The sequence below is a fragment of the Pelophylax lessonae genome (assembly GCF_965119305.1).
Source record: "Pelophylax lessonae genome assembly, chromosome: 2".
In the NCBI taxonomy this organism is placed as follows: domain Eukaryota; kingdom Metazoa; phylum Chordata; class Amphibia; order Anura; family Ranidae; genus Pelophylax; species Pelophylax lessonae.
This window is the reverse complement of record NC_138769.1, coordinates 574020800-574047566: the sequence shown is the minus strand read 5'-3', so window position 1 is coordinate 574047566 and position 26767 is coordinate 574020800. Positions and strand designations below refer to the sequence as shown.

The following is a 26767-nucleotide window of genomic DNA, read 5'->3' as shown; positions in this document are numbered from 1 at the left end:
CCCCCAACTTGTGGGGTAGCGTGGTGGGTCAGTAGGTGGATGTGGGCTGGTGTGCTGCACTGTGCCGGCGGGTGGGGGGGTTGGGTGTTTATGCCGCCGGGGAACGAACTTCCCTGCTGGGGTGAGCGCTGACATTATTTGTGGTCCTGCAGCCCGGGTCCCCACTTTGGCTGTAGATTGTGGCCTGGGCTCAAGGGGGCTTTTCTGGGTCCCTAGGAGCCTCTTGGGCACCTCGTGTGCCTGCCATTTCTCTTTCGTTCATCATCAGACACAGCACGCCATAAATCATAGCTACTGGGTTATATTGCATCCTCCAGGAGTAGGACTGGGCAGAACAAAAAACACCTGGCTACGCCCATGGGCTGTCCTCAGCTGGCATGTAACCCCTCTCTCTGCTCTAGTTAATCAGTTTTAATCTGTCTAGTCAGGAGTAAGGACCTAGGCTCCCGGCTGGGATCTCTGGTCCTAGCAATGTTTTCTCCTTCCTTTTTTTTTTTTTCTCGGGAGATCTAAAATCATCTGCCGGGCAGGGCGACGGGCTGGGAAATCTAGATCCAGTGGTCCCCCTCAGCCCTGCAGTAAGTGAGCTCATGCATACCACAGCTATGCGCTAGGTCGGCTGCGACATAGCCTCACGGACAGAGGCTGACCTGCGAGATAAACGTCTCGTAGGGTCGCATACGACCGGGCGTGGGTGTCAGTCGCATCGGTTATTTGGCTGACAGCTCCCCTACTTTGGTGGCAAGGATTCTGTCTGGATCGTTACCTGTACCATGAAAGGTTAAGTACACCCCCCCCTCTCCCCTTTGGCCTTTTTCTTTTGGGGTGGACGTGGGTAGCCTCCAGGGACGGTTGGACGTGCTTGCAGGTTCCCCCCTCCCATCCCTAAATCCCTCCAGTGAGCGGAACTTCCCCGCTCCCTTTCCCCCCTCCCTTTCCTCCCTGTCTGGACCTGGAGTCTGGTGGGGTCCCAGGGCAAAGGATGCAGCGGAGACCCCTGGGGGCTTCCCCGCTATCCCCCACTCTGTAAGGGTCCTGGGATAGTGTACGTCCTGCCATGGTAGTCTGGAGGGGTCCCAGTGTAGGATACCCTTAGGTGCATGCCCTACTGTTTGCAGTGTGGGTACAGTGCAGGGGGGTCCCAGTGCAGAATGCGCAGCGGAGTCTCCCCTAATGTTTGTTCTACCTTCGGGGGGTGTCTTCGTGCACAGGGTGCAGTAAAGATCCTGGCAGCATGCTTCAGTATCTGTAGCTGATGGCAGCCATATTTCGTTAGTCTGGCTGGTCTCCAGCTGGTGACCATGTTTGTGCGGATTTAATTCCTGCAAAGGTGCAGGTGATGTCTGAACTACCTAAGGTGCCCCCTATACTTGTCCTGGGAATTAATTTACTTAGGTCTGGTTCTAATTCTGACCAGGGGGGTCCTTCCTCTGGACAAACTTCAGGAACCGCAGGCTGCTTTCACACAGATAGTTCTCGCTCCCATTTTGCATACAGGTTCTGAGTCTGGTGGTATCCACCTTCAATACATTTCTGTTTGCACGGTTTCCTACTTGCAGTTCCTTTTAGCAGGTTTGACTCCACAGGAGGTTCATGGCGAGATCACGGGTTCCTCTGGTAGATGCTGCAGGCGTCCAAGGGCCATGGTAAGGCCAATTTAATCCTCGGCTCAGGCTTCTTCTGCGGTTCCTGCAAGGAATCAAGAGCGAGGATCTTCCAATCAGTCTGGTGGCCAAAAACGTCCCTTGGGGGCTTCCTCCCAGAGAAGATCAGTTGTCCCAGGGGCTGATCTACCATGCTGCTTTACAGTAGCTGTTTTTAATGGCTTGGCTATTGAAAGCCAGGTACTGAGGGATAGAGGTCTGTCTGGATCAGTGATCCCTACTATGGTGAAGGCGAGGAAGTCGTCTTCCAGCAAGATATACGATTGTACATTTCTTGGTGTGAGTCGATTGGCGCTCATCCTTGATCCTTTTCTGTGGCTCAGATCTTAACCTTTCTTCAACAGGGCGTTGATCAGGAGTTGGCCTTGAGTACCATCAAGGGCCAGATGTCTGCACTGGCCATCTTCTTTCAGTGACCCCTAGTCACGCCTTCTTTAGTTCGTACCTTCATTTAGGGGGTTCGACGTGTGGGTCCACCTGTACAGTCTCTCTTGCTGCCATGGGATTTCAATTTAGAACTTTTGGTTCTCCAGAAACCTCCATTTGAGAATATTCCGAAGATTCCCTTGCCTACGTTATCCCAGAAGGTGACATTCTTGGTGGCTATTACCTCGGCCTGTAGGGTATTGGAATTGGCAGGATTATCCTGTTGCAGTCTCTTATTTAGTGGCCCTTATTCCCTGTCCATTATTCCTGCCCAAAGTTGTCTCTGACTTCCATTTGAATGAAAACATTGTATTGCCTTCCTTGTGTCCCTAGCTGGCTCATCCCAGGAAATTTGATTTGCATACCTTGGATGTGGTTCATGCGATTCGTGTGTATCTGGATCTTATACCAAAGCCCCACAAAGATCCAAGCAATGTGGCCAATAATAGGTTGATCTCTTTAATCAACCTGAAGTTATTTACAAAAATTTACGTGAATAGTTTGCTGACTTTTCTAGGTTGTTACACTCACTCTGATCAAGTGGGATTTCTTCATAGGCGAACGGCGAATCAAGTGCATCGGGCAACAGACCTCATTTCAATACTGCATTTCTCATGGGATTGTGGGTGCTAGACACGGGATGTTTCTCTTTTGTTCCTTGACGGACACCGCTTCTGATCTCCATAACTGTAGGGTTATATTGCCCCCTACATAGGATACTAGGCAGAAAAAGTCTGGCTACGCCCATCTCACTCCCTCTCTCTCCTATAGGTACTCAGTTTTTTTTTCTGCCTAGTCAAGAGTAAGGGCCTAGTTCCTTGTTGGATCCCTGGTCCTGGGAATTTTTTTTCCTGGATTTGTCCTGTGAGATCTACAATGATCCAGATTATCTAGATTATCCAGCTCGTCTAATCTAGATGCAGTGGTCACCCCAGTCTGGCCAGAGAGCATGCGCAGACCTCAGCTCAGTGCTAGGTTGGCCCCGACATAGCCCCGATGGACGGGGGCGGGGGGGGGGACTGGCCTGCCAGTTAAACGCCTCTTGAGGTCGCATACAACCGGGTCTCTGCCCAAGTTGTTCCTCTTGAGATTGTCCATGCTGTTCCACAATTTTTATTCTTAAATCCTCACAATTTTTTGATACTTTCTCTCTTCTCCATGCTTTGTGTGGCACAGACACACAACCGAAAGGTTGAGTCAATTTTTCAGCATTTTAACTGATTGTCGGTGTGATTTCTATATTGTCACCACCTGGAAATTGATGCAGGTGAGTTTAATTACGAATTACAGGAGCATCACATACTTGGAATTTAAATATTTGTTACAAATTTGAGAAGGTGCCAGTAATTTTGTCTAGTCCATTTTTGGAGTTTTGCGTGGAATGTCAGATTTGGCTTTTTGTTTGTTAGCATTTTTGTGAAAAATACCAATACAAATAAACATGAGAATGCCTAAATATTTGTAATTGCAACAGTTTTATGGGTGAAGTTGTGCATTATCTGACAAATGCAGGGGTGCCAATATTTTTGGTCACGACTGTATGAAAAGTCACTGTAAATAAAAGTAAGGAATATAGAAATGTAGTGATGAATAACGTTCAAGATGTATAAAAAATTGAGTCCAAAAATCATCATGAGTATCTTGGTGTATTCAAGAGCAACAATCCGTAACCCATGAAATTACGAATTGATCCGCCACTATATAAGAACCATACACGCTTACCAGAGCGAGTAGACTCTCATACACTAAGTATAGAGTCAAATAGGCTTATGTGATTCCAAACCACCGTTCAGTAGGCTAGACCTCCGCTCACAAGGTCAAACATTCGAACGTAGGTTCCATATATGACAAAATGCGTTGGGTGGAGCCTGTGCTCGTGACATTATCAAGTATTCAGACCTAGGAAGTGGCCTATATGATCCCCGGGATGGATGTTTTTGACAAGTGCTGTTGTTCTCCTGATTTAGTGAGTGTTTTATTACATTTTAATTAACATCTGGCGTTTTTACACTGTAGCCATGATTGATGTTTCCTTACATATGACAACTGAATTGGGGTGCTGACTTGTGACTGCCGTGAATGCCTTAATGGAACCTGCGTTGGAGTGTTTGACCCTGTGAGGGGAGGTCTAGCCTACTGAATGGTGGTTTGGAATCCCATCAGCCTGTTTCACCAAAAGGTTAAAAACTGCTGTAACTGCCTTTTTAAAAAAAATCTTTTTGTTTTCTACAGATTCAGGTCTCTTATTATCCCACGGGTCAGTACCCAAACTCTAGCCAGCAATACCGACCTCTCTCGCACCCAGCGGCCTACAATTCACAGCGCAATCAGCAGGTCACCCAGCCGCCTCAGCAACCTGGTGAGATGTACTTTAAACTGCTTTCCACAACTGAGCCTTGGGTTTTCTTTAATCATAGTGGGTATAATATGAATGTTCTCATATATTTCCCTTCCTTTTTCACCTCCACCCTTGTTTTTCCTTTTTGTGGGATTAGTTAATTTAAATTTTCCATTTGCATCAAAGAACGTTAAAGTTTTGCTCACCCCTAACTTGCAGATTTGGTCTTGTGGTTTGCTTGACTGTAATAAAAGGAAAAGCATGCAGTATTATTGATCTATTTTGCCTGTAGGATGAAGTCCATACACTCATTACATACATAACCCATCGTTTGATAATAATATCTCAGCACAGAAGTAACTAACACACCCTTGCTTTGTTTACAGTTTGCCATGTTTTGTTTTTTATATATCGCAGGTATGCAGTCCATAATTTCCAACCAGCCACCTGCTTACCAGGGAATGATGGGTGTCCAGCAGTCACAAAATCCTGCAATGCTTAATAACCAGAGGGCAAGTGTTGGAAATCAAATGCAAAGCATGATGGTGCAGTACACTCCACTCCCTTCATATCAGGTAATTGTACACAGATCTGTGTCAAGATTTTTTCCATTGTTAAAGCAGAGCTCAAGATAGATATTAAATCTATCTATAATTTTTTTTTTTTTCCCCCGAGTCTAAAAAGGACCGAACATGAGAAGTTAATAGAGTTTACATACTTTTTAATCAGTCAAAAATCAGCTTATAGCAGTGCAATCTATATAACTAAATAGAAAAATTTTTCTAGTTAGAAGTGTTTACAGTAAACCCTTGCTCTTTGTCCCAGGTTAATAAATCAGTTTGTGTTTGCCTTTCTGTAAGATGAGCTTTGCCTTTGAAACAGGTTCCAGTGGGAAACGAATCACAGGGAGTTGTGCCACAGAACTATCAGCAATCTGTACTTGTTCCCACCAATCAGACTGTGCAGGGAACTATGCCAACTGGAGGGATGCCAGTCTACTACAGTGTTATACCACCAGCACAACAGAATGGTTCTAGGTATGTCACTGTTTTTTGTTATAAATCAGGTCTTGTGTGGGAATAATCCATTTAGTAATTGGCATAATGCAGTATGATCATTTTTTAACTAGGATATGCTCTTTTTTAAGTTTTACGTTCAGGCCTTTAGGCACAAGAGGCTGCCGTAATTGTTCCTTTTTAGTTATCTACAACTCCATACCACTTCTGCGTTTTACTCTGCCGTGTGCCATTTTACATTAATCAGAGTTTCTATGAGCCTTTCTGATCATAACGATACTTACAACTCTAGAAGAGTATATAGCCTGCAAATCTAACGTATGTTATCAAAAATGTTTATAGCACTCAGAGAGGAGTCATAACAAATACAGCAGTTACATTTTTAATAATGGGGCTCCAGGATCCCATAAGTACTCTTTCTGTACTTGTGGATAAATTTGATTTCTTTCAAAGTCAATATACAGACACATGGACATCACTTTATCATTTTGTAGAAGTAAAAGCTAGATAAAGTACACTGTGAAAGGGGATTATAGGAGTCAGCTGATGTTGCTGTTACTTGTAGGTGAGCTGAGAGCATTGTAATGATTGCAGATAACTCTTGCATCCTTGTTCTGAAGACTTGAGCTTTGTCCGGAAATAAAATCAGTTTAATTATCATCTACTGCAAACTCTCTTGTATTGGCATTGACTTCATTTGCTTTCCCATAGCACTTCTGTGAGTTATCTTCCGCCTGGCTCTGAACAGTACCAGATGCCTCAGTCTCCTTCCCCCTGCAGTCCTCCGCAAATGCAACAGCAGTATTCAGGTAAAAAATATAAATAAATTGCCTTGACAACATAACATTAAGGGCAGGACATTTTTTACTCGTCGCCCATTTAAAAGTTAAAACCGAGTTCTAAAAAAAAAAAAAAGAAAAATTTCCCCAGAAGTTAAAACCGAGTTCTGCACCCTGGCCCTGGAAAAAAAATAGCACTTAAACCTTGCAGTGAGAGAGCCCCACTGCAGGGGTGACTTTAGATTTTCCCCAGATTTCAACTTTAACCCTTTTACCACTACTCTCGTGAGTACAAGGGTGCAGTCACAGCCTTTAGCTTGTGTTTACATTTTTCTGTGTAGTCTTAGCCTTTCAGTAAAAGAAATTTACATATTTCCTGTTTTTTTTATATATATATATATATATATATATATATATATATATATATATATATATATATATATATATTAGAGCTGCAAAATTAATCGTTAAAAAATTGTGATCTCGATTTACCCCCCTGACTATCTTAAAACTGCAAAAACTGCATGTCCTCGATTCTTACTGAGCCCTTTTCTGCTCACTCACAGCTGTAAAAAAAAAAAAAAAGTCTTCGGCAAATGTTTATTAACATTGTTAAAGCTGCTAGATAAGTATAAACAAAATGCTTTACAATGTATCTTTTCGTTCTTTAGATCAAAGGAATGAACTTCCGGCTGTAAGGCTCCGTTCACATGTTAGCGTATGGATCACGGGCAGAACCGCCGCGGTTCCGTCCGCGATCCGGAGATTATTGCAAATAGCGGGACGCCTGTGCGTTGCCCGTTGATTTGCAATAGACCCCCAAACGCTAAGCGATGTTGCCGCGATTTCCGCCTGCCGAATCGCGGTAACATCGCGCAAAAAAAAAACGCGGGACGCAATACGATCCAAAGAAGCTCTTGTACTTTTTTGGTCGTAATGCGTCCCGCAATTTTTTTTTGCGCGATGTTACCGCGATTCGGCATGCGGAAATCGCGGCAACATCGCTCAGCGTTTGGGGGTCTATTGCAAATCAACGGGCAACGCACAGGCGTTCCGCGATTTGCAATAATCTCCGGATCGCGGGCGGAACCGCGGCGGTTCTGCCCGTGATCCATACGCTAACATGTGAACGGAGCCTAAGGGAGAGCAGTTTAACCTCTTAAAGTATTTTTTGCTAGAAAATTACTTAGAACCCCCAAACATTATATATATTTTTTTAACAGAGACTCTAGAGAATAAAATGGCGATCATTGCAATCTTTTATGTCACACGGTATTTGTGCAGAAGTCTTTCAAACACAGTTTTTTGGGGAAAAAATACAAGTTAGCCCAATTGTTTTTTTATATAATGTAAAAGATGATGTTGAGCAGAGAATCATGAGAGAATCGTGATCTTTATTCTAAGCAAAAAAATCGTGATTCTCATTTTAGCCAGAATCGTGCAGCTCTAATATATATATAATATATATATGTAAATATAAAGGTGAGACTGTAGAGTAAACAGATATATCAAGCCTTAAAATTGTATGCTTGCAAAACAGTAAAAATGTACAATACCCGATATTGTCCACAGGAACCGCTAGAGCTTCTCTGTTTGGACTTGAAGTCATTGTAAATGCAAAAGGTTTTTTATCTTATTGCATTCTATACATTAAGAAAAAAGCCTTCTGTGTGCAGCAGCCTCCTCCAGCCGCCCTAATAATTACTTGAGCCCCAGCTAGATCCAGCGATGACGCAGCAGTGTCTCGGCTGGTCGGGACTCCCCTTCTCATTGGCGGAGACAGCAGCGCGGTGCCATTGGCTCCCGCTGCTGTCAATCAATGGGGGCAGGCTGCGGCTCTGTGTCTGAATAGACGCTCAGATCTGTGACTCGGCTCGGGTGCCCCCATAGCAAGCTGCTTGCTGTGCGGGCACTCTGCAGGAGGGAGGGGCCAGGAGCGCCTGTGAGGGAACGGAGAAGAGGAGGATCCAGGCTGCTCTGTGCAAAACCATTTCAGAGCAGATAAGTAAAACTGTTTTCATTTTAAACTAAAAAAAAAAAAAAAAAGACTTTATAATCACTTTAAGCAGTAAATGATGACCCTAGATGAATTATTTTCTCTTTAGTTTGTGCAGTGTTGTATATGTATGCATTGCGCAGTTGATTTATTTTTATTTTTTTTAAAGATATTTTTATTGAATTTTGCAAACAAACATACAAAGAAACTGACAATACAAACCTTCTTAGCAAAGAAGGAAAACAGACATTATACAGTTAAGCAGTACTACGAACACTGGTACTCCCCGGTCAACCCACCCCCCAAGACATACAGTATATGAAGAATAACAGCAGCACATAATAGGCAATAAACATAGGTCAATGACAAAGAAAGTATATACCATATACGGAACGCCAGCAGTGGTCCCTCATGGAGCAGCAGAGATGGGATCCAGAGCCAGTGAAGTTGGAGGAGGCAAGGTGAGTGGACTGGATATCCAACCATGCCATATTTTTTCAAACAAGTGTGGGGGACCTCTCAATTCAAAGATGAGTTTATAAAGGGGGAGACAATTGTTAACTAACTGAAGCCAAACAGTAACCGTGGGCCCCGCAAAACCCTTCCAGCTCAGAAGTATTGCCTTTTTAGCATAGAAATACAGGATACGGAACAGGCGTTTGGTGGGACTGGCAACCGGTAGTTCCCCGAACACACCCAACAGGCAATTTTTCGGATGCAGGACATTAGGGAGACCGAGGACAGAAATTAGTCAACTTCAGTCCAAAATTTAGCCACCACTGGACAGGACCAAAAACAATGAAAAAAGTCAGCCGGCAGACCGCAACCCCGAAAACAATCGGGTGCGGCGCAGGCCGAACTTATGTAGCCGTCCAGGGGTAAAATAACTCTGATGAAACACCTTGAGTTGAATCAGACGTTTATTGGAGGCTATAACTGATTTGTGGTAAGTAGCAGAGAATTCAGTCCAGTCATCGTCACTAAAGTCAATACCCATATCAACCCAACGTGCCTGTGCTCTTGCAAATCTAGGATTAGAATAAGTCAGAAAGGAGTAGTATTGGGAGATTAGCTTTGTAGTGCCTTGGTCTCTAAGCAGCTTTTCAAGGGCAGACATGCTTAAGGGGGTCGTGAGGGAGGTAAACTGAGTTCGCAAAGCATGCCTGACCTGGACATAATAGAACCAGGCCGAGGCAGGCAGCCCAAACTCCCCTCGAAGTTGCCGGAAGGACTTGAACCCCTGTGCAGTGTATAAATGGTTAAGATATTTAATACCCTTAGCTATCCAGAACTGGTAACGGGGGTAGGACAGCAATTCAGGGAGCTCGGGATTGCACCAGAGCGGGTTATTAGGGGGTGAGGTCCAGGCATCCATAGGAAGCCGCTGTATCACCCTTTTAAAGAGGGACAGGGTGGTTTGAAGCATAAAGGCACCCGGGACCGAGGGGACGCGCCACCGATACACTATATTGTGAAGAGATTCAAGTGAGGCGACAATGGCAGCCTCGGTAGTAGTGCAGGCATTATGTGAGGAGGGATACAACCAGTCATGGACCACCACCAGTTGAGATGCAAGGTAGTAGCAGTAGAAATTGGGGAAGGCCAAGCTGGCCAGGTGCGTAGGTAACCTTGAGAGTGTCTAAAGCTATCCTGGGGGGCTTGTTATGCCATAGGAATACTAACAAAAGGGTGTCTATCCGCCTAAAGAGGGATTTAGGGACTTTGCAAGGGGCATTGGCCAAAACATACTGTATTTTTCTGGCGTATAAGACTACTTTTGAACCTCAAAAAAATCCCCCAAAAATGGGGGGTCGTCTTATACACCAAGTATAATATCTCCAAGGTAACCTAAGTATTACCGGTAGATGAAAATTAGGGGGGTCGTCTTATACGCCGGAAAATACGGTATAAAATTTTTGGGAGGAAAATCATTTTAATCATATTAACTCGCCCAACCAAATTTAAAGGAAGGTACATCCACTGAGAGGCACGTTGTTGGAGGAGATGACCTGGAGTTTAGAACCTGGATAAATCACTGATTCAGTCGCCGGATCCAAAGGAAAAAGAGTGGATTTGGACCAATTAATGCGAAAGCCCGAAAAGTCCCTGAAGTTCTCCATCTCCCTGAGGAGGGCGCACAAAGAGTCAGAGGGATCCGCCAAGTAGACGAGCGTATCGTCAGCATAAAGGGATATCTTCTCTTCAATGGGACCAACAGTCAGACCCCTGATATCCGGAGCATCACGTATCCGAACAGCCAGGGGTTCAATGGCCAGGGCAAATAAAAGTGGGGATAAAGGACACCCCTGCCTCGTGCCTCTAGAAATCTAGAACCTCGGGAGATCGCAGCATTCACCCTGACCCTGGCGACAGGAGCAGTATACAGAAGCCTAATCCAGGCAATCATACGGGGACCGAACCCATACTTCTGCAAAACCTTAAATAGGGCCATTCTACACTATCAAACGCCTTGCAGGTGTCTAGGGAAGCAATGGCTCGGGTTGAGGAATTGGGATGTGGGTAGTGTAAGTTATGAAACAACCTGCGGATATTCATACGAGTGGACCGGCCGGGGATAAAACCTCCCTTATCATCCTGCACTAAAGAAGGGATAATCTTTTTTTAAACGGTTGGCCAACACTTTAGCTAGTATTTTCACATCTACATTGATTAACGATATGGGCCTGTAGGAATCACAGTTTAGGGGGTCCTTATGGGGTTTAAGGAGGAGAACAATCAGGGCCTCAAGCATCCATGGGGGAAGCACACCAGCCGCCAGAGTGGCCTCAAAAGTGCGCTGGAGGTGGGGGCTGAGAAGGTGTTTAAATGTATGATACCATTCGGGGGGGAACCCGTCAGGGCCAGGGGTTTTATGCTTGGGCATCTGACCGATTGCAAACTCTATCTCATCTATCCTAAGTGGGGACTCAAGGTCGTCACTATCCTGAGCCGTCAAAGTAGGGAGAGTAACGTCAGAGAGGTATAGAGCCAGAGAGGCTTCGTCATAGTGGGGGGTGGAGGTATAGAGGTCCGTAAAGGAGACAAATGCATCCAGGATGGCTGGAGGAGCGTCTACCACCTCTGCCGGGGAAAGACGAATCCGCGGAATAGAGGTGGGAGAAGACTCCGGGCGAGCCAAATAGGCCAGCAGATGCCCTGCCTTATTTCCATGTTCAAATAGCTTTTGAGAAGTATATAGCATACGTTTCTGGGTAAGATGCAGGAGGCGGAGCTCGTAGCTCCTACGGGCCTGAAGCCATTCAGCATGTGTATGTAGAGAGGGTTGAGTCATATAAGCCCCTTCAGCCTGCACCAAGGCAGGCTCAAGCTCCTCAGTGCAAATTTTATTATTCTTACGAAGAATACCAGTGATGGACATAAAGGTATCCCGGGCAGAGGGTTTGAATGCCTCCCACACCGTTAGGGAGTCTGCAGTCAACAGGTTTGTGTCCCAGTACTCCGAGACACCGTTAGAGCACGCCTCCAGAACCGTTGGATCAGTTAACCAATGAGCATTAAGACGCCATAGGGATGGGCCGGAGGCCGGAAAAATGGAGAGTTCCACTACCACTGAGGCATGATCCGAGATCCCTCGGGGGAGGATGGATGCCCCAGTGACGAGCGGAAGGGTGTGCAAAAACCATATCAATACGAGACATAAATTTAAAGGAATCAGTGACACGTATACTGCCTAATGTCTGGATGTTTCCAGCGCCACACATCCATCAAACCATATACTAGTATCCAGTCCAGAAGGGACTGGAAAATACGCCCTCTCCCCGTAAGCGGTCCATGACGGGGTCCACCACAGCATTAAAGTTCTGGGCACCGGTCCTCAGGAAGGATGTGCTGGAATTGGAAAGAGTCCAGAGAAGGGCAACAAAAATAATTAGGGGAATGGAGGACATCAGCTATGAGGAAAGACTACAAGCACTGAACTTATTCTCTCTGGAGAAGAGACGATTGAGGGGGGATATGATATCAATGTACAAATACTGTACTGGCGACCCTAGCATAAGGAACAAACTATTCAGAGAGAGGAGATACAATAAGACACGTGGCCATTCACTAAAACTAGAGGAAAGGCGGTTTAACCGTAATGCGTAAGGGGTTCTTCACTATAAGAGCGGTAAGGATGTGGAATTCTCTTCCACAAGCAGTCGTATCAGCTGGGAGCATTGATAGTTTCAAAAAACTATTAGATGGGCACCTTGGAGACAACAACATACAGGGGTATAAGATGTACAGTTAAAAGCAAACACACACACATCATAGGTTGAACTGGATGGACTGATGTCTTTTTTCAACCTCACTAACTATGTAACTATGTAACATAGAGGACATGACCCAATGGAGAATCCAGTACATAGGAGGTAACTTTGGAGAATTTCTGCCGAGAATGGTGGGGGAATATAAAGATTAACCAAATGGAGGAACGTACGGCCAATCTGTAGGGAGATGAGGACAAATCTGACCTCGGGGTCCGTCCTTATGCGAAGCACCTCAGCTGAGAGGGACCTAGCAACAAGGACCGAGACCCCCCTGGAGTAGGAAGTATGAAAGGCATGATAGGAACGAGCTATCCAAGGTGTTTAGGTGCCACAAGATGGGTTTCTTGGAGACAGACAATATGAGGCTTATGGTGTTTGAGGAAGGAGAAGACCAGGAGAGTTTAAACCCCTGACATTCCATGAAATAACCTTCAAAGGAGTACACATATTGACATTGACCATGAAATGAATATAGGCGTCTGCCAGCCGCTAAGCTGCTGACACCAAAAGGGGAAGCAGCACAACGGGGGGTGGCACAAGGGGAGCACCAGGAGACCCAAGGGAGTGAAAAAAACCAAACAGGGCGAAGCACCAACAGAAACAAACCCACCCCACCCCGCTCTACCATCCCAACCATAGAGAGCTTAGGATCCCAAACAAACAACCAATAGTCAGTATCCTTATGATGCGAACATCAACCTAGAAGAGGGCAAAAAAAAAAAAAAACCAAAAGAAGGGAAAGCAGGACCAAAAAAAGTACCTGCCGCAGGGGAAAAAAAGGGAGCAGAAAAAAAAGGGAAACTCCCCCCCCCCCCCCCCCCCCCCCGAACAACACACAAACGCCTACAGCATTCCTCTATAGAAATAGGGAGACCGCCGTCTCGACACAGAAATCCAGTAGAGACACCCAGGGAGCAGGAAAGGGTTGCCCAGCAGCATGGAGGATGGAGAACACTGGGCTGCCCTTCCAGGAAGCCCGTGTCCAAATGTAGAACGTGACTGGTAGGACAGAAAGTACCGTTTGACAGGATAGGCCTCCGGAAGGGTCCAGTGAGGCACTGTGTGAAACGGGTAGAGCAGTATGTAAGTACTCGGAGTCCATCAGTACAGAAGGGGTACATCACGGTCAGCGATGCCTAGGCCTTTGATAGCCCCCAAAGGTGTCATGCAGCCAGGTAGATGCTTCCCCAGGAGAGTTGAAGACTATGGATTTATGGGCATGGATAACTTTAAGCTTGGCTGGAAACAACATGGAGTAGGGGACCTCTTAATTGCGTAGTCTAGCCTTGACAGATGCAAAGGAGGCCCTCTGTTTCTGGACATCCGCCGAGAAGTCAGGGAAAACCTGGATGGTCTGACCGTTAAATTGTAGTGCATCCTTCAGACGGGCTGCACGCAGTATGGCCACTTTGTCTTGAAAATTAAGGATACGAGCAATGATGGAGCGCGGACGTGCACCCACAGGAGGGCGGCAAGGAGGAGTACGGTGTGCCCGCTCAATAGCAAAGGAACTAGGAAGGACATTTGAGCCCAACGTAGTTTGCAGCCAGGACAATAAAAAGCTTTCAGGCATGGAGCCCTCAGAACTTTCAGGGAACCCCGCAAAACTCAGGTTGTTGTGGCGTGATCTATTTTCTAAATCATCAAGTTTGGTGCGCAGCGCCACAAGTTCACTGGAAGTTTCCTTCACAGTAATAGAGAATGGGGTTACAGTATCCTCAATAGTGCTAATACGTTCTTCAGTGGCCCCCACTCTCTCCCTCATATTCTGCACATCATGTTTCAGCAAAGAAAAGTCAATATGAATGGTTTCAATGCGGGCTTTAAGGGAGGCCTTGCAGTCTTGAATGGCCGACATAATTTGTCCCAGGGTAGGTTCAACAATGTGCTCACCTTGTTCATCTGGCGGTGGAAAGGCATCCCCCTCACTAGCAGGTGAAGCGGGGCGAAGATCGGGAAGACCGGGGGCTGTGGAGGAGAAGAAATCCTCCTGTGAAGTGGAGATAGGCAGAGGGGCCGTGCTGGCTGAGGAGGAGCGGAGGTCGCCGGTGCCATTTTGGCTGAGGAACCGATCCATCGTTCCGGTCGATGGCACGGCTTTCTGGGGGCCAATCTTTATCATGGTCGGGCAGCGAATGGTCCCGGAGTCCGGAGGAATCGATCAGGGTAGGTATCACGGCCATTGGTGCAGGATAGCATGTAGGATGGTAAGAGGAAGCGAGGAGCTCAGACTTTAGTGTGCTGCTCGGTCCACCATCAAGCCACGCCCCCCGCGCAGTTGATTTTTACATATGTGTATTCCATACACACATGTTTATGCGTGGTGCTTTTACTTTTTTTAAAGTATTTAATTTTTCTTTTTCTTCTTCTTTATTTATTTTTTTCTAGTTTATTGCTGTCACATGGAAACTGGCAAACCTTCCATGTGATGGCATACATACACTAAAAGGTACTCTTTATGGAAGCAGTCCATGTGATGGCATATTTAGACTGACAGGTACTCTTTATAACAGCAGTCAGGGGTCTGGATATGCAGCCCAAAGATGAATCAAAGTTGAATTAAAAAAATTGACTCCATGTGGATAGAGAAATCCTTGTAGATGGGGAAATCCTCCCCACTGAGCTATTGTATTCTGACAGTGAAGAGACATCCCCTCTGTCAGAATATACTGATCAACGTTTCTGGCTATAGCCTGCATCACAAATCAAGCAGGGAAAATACAACAGGACAGTTGTACAGAAGTCTTTTTACCCAACTACACTTGTACAACCTCCATGCCCATACATGGATAGAAGTTTGCCTAATCCCCGCTGAACCAGCTGATTTTCGATCCATGCATTGTCTTTATATTCCTAATGGCTCTTCTGCACTCCATTTAAGCAATTTGAATACAAACTGTCATCGATCTGCAGTTTTCCAGCCAGAACAATTATCTGACCGCTTGGAACTTGGAATAGCTCAGAGCTGAGTGCTTCTGGGTTAATTACAGGGAGACCGGAACACTAATGTTTCTCAACTCCCCTCTGCTCTCCATCTTAACACTGACCATGAATGTCCTGGGCCTCCTGAGGGTAAAGGTGAGCCTGGGACACATACTTATTGAACTGAATCACCTCTGTTTGAAAGCCTGAAGCAGACTCTTTGTAACGTTAATGTTAATATGCTGTAACTGGTGAGCCATAATGTGTTGGCAGTTAAGAGTTCACCTGATCGCACACACAGGGGCATCATGAAAATGTGTCATCTGTTTTAAAGAGTTTAAACCACCTTGTTTCCTGGAAAAAAAAAAAAAAATGCTAGCTTCATATTTCCATAAACTACTGTGTGACTGGTGAGAGATAGCAATCTGCTGTCACGAAGTCTGTCAAAACATTTGACTCATCTTATGTACAGATACCTAAAAATAAGCAAGGAATATGTGAAATGAAGAATTTGTTAGCCATCCATCTGTTTTATAGACCGGAATACTTACTGAAAGAACATGCACACTAAGACATTTGCTTCTCTATCTGGAACATCTATTTGCATGTCTGTTCTATATTAATATGTTTAAATATAGGTAGAGCTGAATGTACTTTTCTTAGCAATTTTCCACACATTTTGCTTTTTTTGACATACCAGAATTCCTTCTCGGGTAACCGTGTATTGTTATTACAGGTGTCAATCCTTCAAGCCTGGGTGTGGTGGTAATGCAGCTGAATGTACCCAATGGCCCACAGGCAACATCGCAGAACCCACCAGTAGTCCAGTGGAACCATTGCAAATATTTTAGTGTTGACCAAAGGGGTCAGAAACCTGAGCATCTGTATGCTGCAGATGCCAGCACTCAGGTAGGAAGAAAAACGGGCACAGCATTTTATTGTAACCTGCAACCAAGTAGGAAAATGCCATCTAATTTCTATATAACGTGTGTCCTTTAACCATTTTGGCTCTAGAGCTATTTTTTCATTTTTGCACACATGTAAAAATCTTAATGTTGGCAATAAATTTACCTAAAACGCCAGAGCATTATATATTTTCTAAAAACAGGGACCCTGTCGAATAAAAAGATGATGGTTGCAAATTTTTATGTCGCATGTTTGCACATTTGTTTAATAAACACAACTTTTAAAGGAAAAATATAATACATTGAGTTTTAGTGCAAACACACAAACAATATAATACCCATTTTCTGGTAAAATATAAAAAATGGTTGCATCGAGTAAATGATTACCAAACATTACATATTAACCGCTTGCCGACTGCCGCAAGTACATATACTGCGGCGGTCAGCACTCACAGGCAGAGTGACGTATCGGTACATCACTAGCCTGTGAGGCTCTGGGGAGCGAGCGCGCACCGCCGGCGGTGCGCTCCCGCCCGGTCACTCTGCGATCGTCGGGGGAGAGGGAGAAAGGCAGGCAGGCTGTGTAAACAAGCCGCCTGTCATTCTCCCCTGTGTAGAAACACTGATCATACGGTTCTACTATGTAGGACCGTTGATCATTGTTCCTACAGCTCTAGCCACAGCCAATCACAGTTAGAATCACGCCCCTAGGGACACACACAGCCCCTCCCTCTCAAATAAAGTTAACCCCTTCACTGCCAGTGTAATATTACAGCAATAGTGCATATGTATAGCACTGATTACTGTAGAAATGTCACTGGTAACCCCAAAAGTGTCAAAAATGTCAGTCAAGGGTCCGATCTGTCCGCCCCAATGTCGCAGTACCGCAAAAAAAATCGCAGATCGCCGCCATTACACGTTAAAAAAAAACAACAAAAATGACAATCCCTTTGTTAGTAAACGCGATAACTTTTGCGAAAACCAATCAAAATACGCTTTTTGCCTTTTTTTTTTTTTTTACCAAACCTAGGTAGCATAAAACAAATTGGCCAAAAATGTTAAAAAATTTTTAATTTTTACTTTTTTTTTTTTTTTGGGGGGAATTTCATATAAAAAAATGTGAAAAATATTGTTATTTTTGCAAAATTGACGCTCTTTTTTTGTTTATAGCGCATGATCAAAAAATCGCACAGGTGATCAAATACCAGCAAAAGAAAGCTCTGTTTGTGGGAAAAAAAGGACGTCAAATTCGTTTAGGTACAGCGTCGCACGACCGCGCAGTTGTCCATTAAAGTCACGCAGTGCCGAATCGCAAAATACCCCCTGGTCTTTTAGCAGCCAAATCCTCCGGGGCTTAAGTGGTTAATTAAACATTACATACTTAATATTGCATGTGCCTGTGATATCGTATAAAACTACGTTACCCACTTTTAGTTGGAAGCCAGGAGGCGGCTTTAAAAACTGAGAACAGTAGCAGCCATCAGCTTGCTTTTAACCATTCACTCTGTGGATGTACGTGGTACATCTGAGCTGAAGTCGTTAAGCTGCCTGGCTACTATTTAACATGCTGATGCTTTGGCTTGAATACTTATTTATATGATGGCCACAATTGTCCTATTAATTCGATTAATCTCTGGCCAGTAGTTGCTCAGCTCGAAATGAATTATTGAGATATTTATATCTGGGTGTAGAATAGATCCTTTTACAATGGTGCCTGCCTGCATGGGTGCTGATAGTGTGACTCTACTAAGTCATGTTGTAGTGCTAATTTTGTCAGAAGCTTGGTATTCTTGTTGAAATATTGTTGGATTGTGAAAAAAGGAAATCCTACACAAATGTATTAACCACTTACGACCGCAATATGTGTATATATGTGTACATATGTTGTGGTTTGTAAAAGGTTTACTGGGGTTAAAAATTAAGTCAGCAGTTACACATACTGTAGCTGCTGACTTTTAATATTAGGAAACTTATCTGTCCTGGAGTCAAGCGATGTTGGCACCGCAGCCAATGTTTCCATCGGCTGTCAGGTGCTGCCGCCGCCATAGCCAGTAAGGGAACTCGGCAGTGAAGCCTTGAGGCTTTAGGGGCCAGTAAGGGAACTCGGCAGTGAAGCCTTGAGGCTTTAGGGGCAAGTCCCTACTGCGCATGCGCGAAGCGCGCTGCACATTCGGATTGGCTCGGCAGCAGGGGAAGGAGGATGAGGCCAAACTTCCGAGCGACAGTGCCGTCTCTTTCGGGAGTGGGGAAGAGTACCTGTCAAAAACAGGTACCCCCTCCCCCCCCCCCCCCCGAAAGGTGCCAAATGTGGCACCGGAGGGGGGAGGAAGCAAATTAGCGGAAGTTCCACCTTTGAGTGGATCTCCGCTTTTAGCTGGTTGGGGTGCTGTTCAGACCAAAGTGTTTTCCTAAATCAGGTAGCAGTAATTTTAGGTCTATCAATGCCTGAAAGGAATTAAAAAACATTCTGCCTTTACATCTTAATGCATTAGGAAAAAAAGCCGTGTGTGTAGCAGCACCCCTAATACTTACCTGAGACCCCTCTTTGTCCAGCAATGTCCATGAGTCCCTTGGCCGTCCGGGACTTTCACTTCTGATTGGCTGCGACACAGCCACGATGCCGTTGGCTCCTGTGGCTGTTAAAGTCAGCCAATCAGGAGAGAGAGGGGGCGGGGCAGAACGACAGCTTTGTGTCTGAATGGACGCATGGAGCTGCAGCTCTCTAATAGCAAGCTCCTTACTGTGGGGGCACTCAACAGGAGGGAGGGGCCAGTAGCAGTGAAGAGAGACTCGAGAAGAGGAGGATCCAGGCTGCTCTGTGCAAATCCAACAGGTAAGTATAGCATGTTTGTTTTCTGTTTTTTAAAAAAATCAATCACTTTAAGACTTCTTTAATTACTATAGCCAGTGTTAAAAATAGAAACATGGTAATATACATGAATTATTTTTTTATCAGGCCAGTAATCTTATGAACAGCCCTATTACATCGCCAGCACAGTCACCAACGCCTTCTCCGGGCTCTAACATGAACAGTGTCTGCACTGGACTTTCACCACTATCTGTCATTCCTCAGTTTAACCGACCTGTTGGACCTTCACAAGGTATATTTCATAACTGTCACCTTAACTGTATTGTGACCAACATATATGTAAAAAAAATACTGTTTGCATGTGTATTATATGCTTGTTCATTTTTCTGTTTTCTTTTATTATTTTTTTAGGCGATGCTCGGTATTCTTTGCTTGGACAACCACTGCAGTACAACCTTTCCGTTTGTCCCCCGATTCTGCACAGCCAGCCCCCCTATTCTGCACAACTGGTACAGTTTGATTAGTATGGGAAATGTAGCTTTAAGGTGCATTCGTACTTGCATAACGTCTTCTTTTTTTTTTTTTTAATCTGGTTTTTAAAGTGCACCTGTGGAAACACTTATCTTTTCAACTGCAGCAATATTTGAGAGAGTGCTGAGAAACAAGTGTAACTGTCATCATGCAGACACTTAACGTTTTTTTTTTTTTATCATGCTAAACACATTTTATTTTATGATTGGATAATGATTGCATTGTTAGTGTCTCTGCACTTGAGAAAAGTCTATGTTCTTTGTTAGCCAAGGTTTGTTTTTATTTCAATCAGGATTATTTCTACATTGCTGCTAAGCTGGTCTCTATATGCAGCTATCCAAGTTGGCCTGTCCTAAGCGCCATACCCGAACCCCTTTAGACTGATTGCAGAGCTAGCCGGAATTTGACTTTCCTGCATTGGGCTGTGCATCAAGGCGCTTTCCAAATCTGGGTGTACTGTGAAAGTTGGCTACAGAGCACCACCTGGGTCCAGAGCCATGGCAGAGCTCCAGGTGTAACCCTGTCTCTAAAGATGTACCGAGGAGACCACTAGGCAGTTAAAAAGCCCCTTTTCCACTGGTTTGACTGCAGGAGGGGTTAACGCTGAGGGAGTGAGTGCTGATTTTAACCACTGGGTGGAATGTTTTGTGAGATCTATGCTCTTTCCTGCTATTTGGCCTTGAGAAAACCCATCTTGCTGCTGACAGCAGATGACACATGTAACTGACTTCTTTGTTTCTGCTTGCCACCTATGGTGACCTGGTCACTTTTAGCCACCTGACCCCAGTCTCTTAAGTACATGCGGTCTAGCTTTGTACCCAGGAAACGTTGCATTCAACCTTGCACACCAACATGCCTGGTTCTAGACACAAGGCAGACAGTTCCTCTGTACCATGTCCCTCTAGCTCATACTTCACTAACTGCTGCCAGCAGTGTGTCCCCTGAGGTGCTTGACACCAATGACTTAGAATTTTCACCTTTGCTAGAATCTGTGCCATTCTTAGTCCGTCCTTCGCTTTATCGGGTGGCCCTTTCTCTGTAAAATTTAGTACAGTTAGGCAGGATTTATATGGGTCAAGTAGAGCAGTTGATTGCTGACTCTAACCATAGAGGCCGTAAGCCTACTTCCACAAGTTCCCTTGCCGTATCATGATCTGATCTGCCTGCAGCCTTAGCAACCTCTGAGTCCTCTACCACTAAGACTGTGACGTTAATTCTTTAATGGATGATCCTACAAAGGAAGAAAAAAAAACAATGGACAGGTATTCACATGAAACCCTGTATCTGTGTGGACTTTAAGGACACAACATGAGACACGCATCAACAGTAATTTTTCCATAAAATGTAGTTTATTAAACAATCATTTAAAACCTATCTTTATAAAAGAGGAGAGAGGCCGCAATTGGGGCTCAGCTCACACAAAAAGAGAACACACAGGAGATAAGAATCTCCTTACAATATATGTCGTGTACAGCTTGCATATAAAATGTATACCAGAAAATTAAATTGACACATATCGCGATTGCACAGATAAAAGGTTCTCGTCTTATCACCGGTCAACGCGTTTCACACAAAGGTTCTTTAGGACTGTGGGGGGTGTGGCTGTACAGACAATATTCTTGAGAACAGCGTCCTTCCAATCCCCAAGCGTACCAGTCTGGGGGACGGACACAGGGGAGCAGATAGGGCCAATCATCAATTTGTCTGGGTACACAGCCCAATAATCCCTACAGTAGAAAAATGGAGGTATTGCGTACTTCAGAGGAGGGAATGAAGGCATAAGTGAGGTTACATCCTGTCAGTCTGTTCCCAGTGTGTGGAGTCCGCAAGCCCTTAGAGGGACAGCACCTCTTTAGAAGCTCTGTGAATACCCTCATCAAGGATGTCACTGAGGGCAAAGAATTCTTAGTCCCAGCCTAGGAAGGCTCACTCCTCAGAATCCAACAAGAATGCCTTTTGTTACTCCCGGGCTCCAACTTCCAGAGCCAAACCTAAATGTGGGTTACATTCTGCCCTTAAACCCTTGCTTTCCAAGTCCATTAGACCACCTGATAAGTCTCTTGCAGCATGAGGGGGGGGGGGACCACTTTACAAAGTGGGGAGCCTGTCTTAACCTATGTGGACTTTGTGCAACCAGCATCTGCATTGGCTGGTTGCAAAAGGAAGTGGTTTCCAGGGTCTGCGAACTAGAATTTCACTCCCAACTCCCTTCCCCTTGTTTCATTACTTTGAATCTACCTGCATTTATCACACAGATTAGCACATCTCCATTCAAGTGTAACATGCTTTCTGAAATTTTATGATTACCCCAGTTCCTGTAGTTTTGGGTTTATAGTCTGATTTGTTCATTCCCCAAACCAAAAGGGGGTATTTGCCTCATCTTAGATTTCAAAACTCTTAAATGTCTTAATTTGGGTCCAATATTTCAGAATGGAATTCATCAAGTCGGTCATAGCTTCCCTTCGTCAGGGAGACTTTCTGGCCTCTGTGGACACCTCGCATACTTGCATGTCTCTGTTTTCCAACACATAAGCTCTTCCTTTGCTTTGCATCCTCTGCACTTCCCCTTTGTTGCCCTGCCATTCGACCTGTCCTCTGCACCTTGGGTATTCATCAAACTGCTGGCTCCTGAGGTAGCTTTGCTATGCTCTTAGGGAGTTCCAATTGTGGAATATCTAAATGACCTTCTGCTTAGGGAACATTGAGGGTGGGATCTGGCAGACAAAGTAGCCTTGCCTTTCCAGACATTGCAGAGGTTAAGCTGGATCTTGAACCTACAGAAATTCAGTGCAGGAACTGACTCATCACTTGGAATTTCTGGGTCTCATTCTAGATGAAGCTCATGCCAGAATTTTTCTTCCCTGGGAGAAACTTCAATCTCCTAGCTCCCAGATTGGGTAGTGTTTCAGTTCACTTCTACATGAGGGTCCTAAAGGATGTGATAGATATTTTCCCAGTTTCAATTTAAGCCATCCTGTCGCCTTGCAACAGGTCAGTCCAATCTTTGGACAGATCAATTCATCTGACTCTGAAGACCAGGTTGTCCCAGGCTTGGTGGCTCATAAATTCTGCTCTGAATTTTGGAAAGCCCTTTATTCTTGGTCTTCTGGAAGATCCTTTAAGGTAGATTTCATCCTTTTAGACTGGAGTGGAATTCTGGGGACTTGAACATTGGAGGAACCTTGTTTCCCGACCAATATCTTGGAGCTTTGGATGATTTAGTGGTGCCTATACCCGGAGGAGTTCCAAAACCTGTGTCACAGCTGGAGGACATTGGATGTGGACCGCCTCATCTTCAGGTTCAACAACAAACTGGACAGCACTGCTCCAGACCTTAGTCTCCCTTCTGCTCCAGACACTCTGGTGCCAGCACAGGAGTCTGTCTGTGCTCACGATCCAGAAACGCCAATATAAATAAGCTGAAAACCTATCTCAACTTATCAATGTGCCTTTACTCGTCCACAAATGGCATGACAGCATAAAAAGTGCCAGGAAGCATCCATGACACGTTTTGCAACATTTGGTTTGGTCCTAACGACTGTAGTCCTCATAACATAACTAAGCCAATTTTGAAACCCATCAAGAAGGGGGGAGTCCCTGGGCAGGAAAGCTTTGTATTCTGTCATGCGATTTGTGTTTGAATATTGGCACGTGGAGAAGTCAACATCGGTGTGTGGCTTGTGGACATTAACAAACTGGACAGGTTTATTCTGTAGGTACAGGGATCATCTAATGAAAATATGGATGGATGTTTTGGTGGCTCTGTGGCATTAGTACTCCCTGGTCTACTAATTTCCTCCTCAAAACTCCTTTTCTGTTTCTCCGGATTGGAATAGAGGACTTCTGGTAGTCCTTATAGTTTCAGGAATGGTCCAGGTGGAGGTACTCTGATCTGAAAAGACTCCTGGCAAATGTTGTTTGCGCTCTTCCAGATTGTCCAGCTCTTCTGTCTCGAGGACAGATTTACCTCACTGGCTTTAAGGGCATGGCTGACTGAAAAATTACCAAATAAGTGATTCCCCCCCAATGCTAAAAGCTAGTAAGTAGACTTCTTGCAAAGTCTACCACTGTACGTAAATTGCATACTTTGGTGCAAGGATGGAGAATTTCACTCCAGGAAAATCCAGGGCACCATCCAGGACAGTCATACAAAATTGAAGGAGTTGATAAGTTAGAAGGTTTTTGCTATGCATTAAAATAAAAAAGCCTTCTGTGTGACGCAGCCTCCCCAGCACCCTTTAATACGTACTTGTGTCCGATCTCTGTCCAGCAATGTCCACGAATCCCTTGGCTGTCCAGGATTTTCCCTCCTTATTGGCGGAGACACAGCTGCAGTGCCATTGGCTCCTGCGACTGTCATTTAAAGCCAATCAGGAGAGAAAGGGGGCAGGGCCAAACCACAGCTCCGTGTCTTAATAGTTACACGCAGCTGCAGCTTGGCTCGGGTGCCCTCATAGCAAGCTGCTTACTGTGGGGGCACTCAACAGGAGGGAGGGGCTAGAATCAGCAAAGAGGTACCCGAGAGGAGGAGGATCCAGGCTGCCCTGTGCAAAACCAACTGCACATAGGAGGTAAGTATAACCTGTTTAATAAAAAAAATAAAAAAAAGAGACCTTACAATCACTTTACCTTTGTGTAGTATAGTGCATTGTTTGTCACACTTTATATAGGTACAGGCAGTCCCCGAGTTCTTAAGTTGAATTTATATGTAAGTTGGAACAAGTAAATTTTTTTTATCACCAGCCCAAAAATTTTTTTTGCGTTTTTTGGATAGCATAGGGAAGGGTTAACACCCCTGTAATGTTTGTTTTGCTATCTATGCCCCTGTTCAGAGGATTTCACTTTCTTTCCCTGTAACAATTGGATTTTAAAAATTTGGGGTTGCCGTGGAAACAAGGATTGGTGATAAAGCTTCAGTGTAGACACCTTTTTCCCATGAGAAATCTTTAAAGGAGTGAATTTCCCTTCCTTGGGGTAGATTTCCTCCCACTTCCTTTTTCTCCCACTGTAAGTATGAGTCGTATGTAAGTTAGATGTTTGTAACTCCGGGACTGCCTGTATATGTTTGGAGCTGAAATTTAGTGCCATGTTAGTTCTTTTTGCTTGCTTTGAGTGTTGGGCACTTACAAATGTATTTCTCTTTCATTCATTGACAGACACAGCTCCTGATCTTCATAACCATTGGGTATACTGCCCCGTACAGGAGTAGGACACTAGGCAGAAAAAGAATCTGGCTACGACTATGGGCAGTCCCAGGGAGTATACTCCCTCTTCCTGCTATAGGTAGTTTTTTTCTGCCTAGTCAGGAGTAAGGACCTAGTTCATTGCTGGGATCTCTGGCCCTGGCAAATTTTTTCTTTTTCGATATAAATTATTTTCTCCTGGATTTTTCCTGTGAGATCTACAATCAACTGCCGGACTGAGAGTGTGTGCAGACCTCAGCTCCGTGCTATGTCCGCTGCGACATAGCCCCACTGGATAGGGGCTGGCCTGCGAGTTAAAGCGGAGTTCCACCCAAAAGTGGAACTTCCGCTCTTTTGTTTCCCCCCTCTGGTGCCACATTTGGCACCTTTCAGAGGGTAGTATGTACCTGTTTTTGACAGGTACCCTTCCCCACTTCCGGGATACGGCACCGCTGTGCCATCCCTCGGAAGTTCGGCCCTTTCCTCCGCCGCCGAGCCAGTAAGATTGCACAGCGCGCTTCACGCATGCACAGTAGCGACCCGCCCGTGAAGCCGCAAGGCTTCACTGCTGGGTTCCCTTACTGGCAATGGCGGCGGCAGCAGCACCCGACAGCTAAAGGATACATTGGCTGCAGTGCCGACATCGTTGGACTCCAGGACAGGTAAGTTTCCTAATATTAAAAGTCAGCAGCTACAGTATGTGTAGCTGCTGACTTTTAATTTATGGAGGGGGAGGCGGAACTCCGCTTCAAATGCCTCGTGAGGTCGCATACAACTGGCTCTCAGCCCGAGTCGCACCGTCACTCCTGGCCGATAGCCCCCCCATTTAGAATGCAAGGGGTTCTGTCTGGAACGGTGCCCGCCTGGTTCCTGGTATAGTGAGCAGCTGTGTCCTGTCCCTCTCTCTCCCTGGAGGATTTTGGGGTGGATGTAAGCCCCTCCTTGGGACGGTCAGCCCCCCGGGTTCCCTTCCTTCCCAGGCACCCTCCTTGCCAAGTCCCTCATCCTGCCCCCCCCCCCCCCACATTACTGGGATAGGGGCAGGGCCCTAACTGGGGAAGGCGGCCGGGGGGGGCTACCCTGCCGACCTGACGATCAACTGTGAGGGGGAGGGGGGTTGTACCTGGCTGGGGCTCCTGCCAGGGCCCCCCGTCCTGCCTGGGTCTGTCCTTGAGGCCTGGTCTCCCTCATGGGTCCATGTAAGCCTCGTGGGGCCGCCGTTTTGTTGTAGCCTGTGTGTTTCTATACACGGTGGCCATGTTTGTGTAGTTCGGTCTATTTTGTTGTGGTTTGCCATTGGAAATAGAAGTGGCCAAGACAGTGGAGCCCTGTGGGCGGCGATTTTGGCAGGGAGAGCCCCTCCTCATTCCCTGGTGCTGACTCAGGATCATTTTACTTCCTGATCGCCACATATGTAGTGCAGATTCCAGACATCCCAACCTGTAAAAACAAATTTAAGGGAGGTGGCACTCCTCCCCCACCAATTTAACACAACTAGAGGGTGATGAAATGAAATGGAATCAGTATACAGATGTTTACTACTTCTGAGAGATATTAATGGAACACTCTAACCACCATGACCACTTCAGTGATTTGAAGCGGGTGGGAAATACTAGCTCCTCTGAGACACATCAATAGAGTGTGAGGAGTGGCGTTGGAGGAAGCACGCAGAGCCGATGCTTCCTGTATCTCTCCTCTTACAGTCGGAGTGCATTTGATATCACTCCATCTGTGACAGGATGGAGCCGGAACTATACAGAAAGCATCAGCTCCATTCTGACAGCTGACACCTGGGATATTACGCTGCACTTGCAGGTGTCAGGGAACCACAGCTTAAATACTTGGGATGTCTGAGATTCTCCTGGTGGGTGCAGGTGCCTGTTTCTGTGGGTAGTGAGTCTGGCGGGGTCCTCTCCCTCTCTGAGGA

At 45.5% G+C, this 26767-nt stretch overlaps 1 protein-coding gene across 5 annotated transcripts in view; it reads left to right on the top strand.

Annotated features, from left to right (window-relative positions):
- R3HDM2 (R3H domain containing 2) overlaps nt 1-26767 on the top strand; it is a 271423-nt gene that overhangs the window by 218462 nt on the left and 26194 nt on the right. For all 5 annotated transcript variants that reach the window (XM_082246039.1, XM_082246041.1, XM_082246038.1 and 2 more), the window contains 7 exons: nt 4323-4449; nt 4846-5003; nt 5311-5465; nt 6156-6253; nt 16149-16321; nt 19274-19418; nt 19538-19635. In XM_082246039.1, the coding sequence (XP_082102165.1) occupies nt 4323-4449; nt 4846-5003; nt 5311-5465; nt 6156-6253; nt 16149-16321; nt 19274-19418; nt 19538-19635 (954 nt within the window). The remainder of the gene's footprint in view (nt 1-4322; nt 4450-4845; nt 5004-5310; nt 5466-6155; nt 6254-16148; nt 16322-19273; nt 19419-19537; nt 19636-26767) is intronic.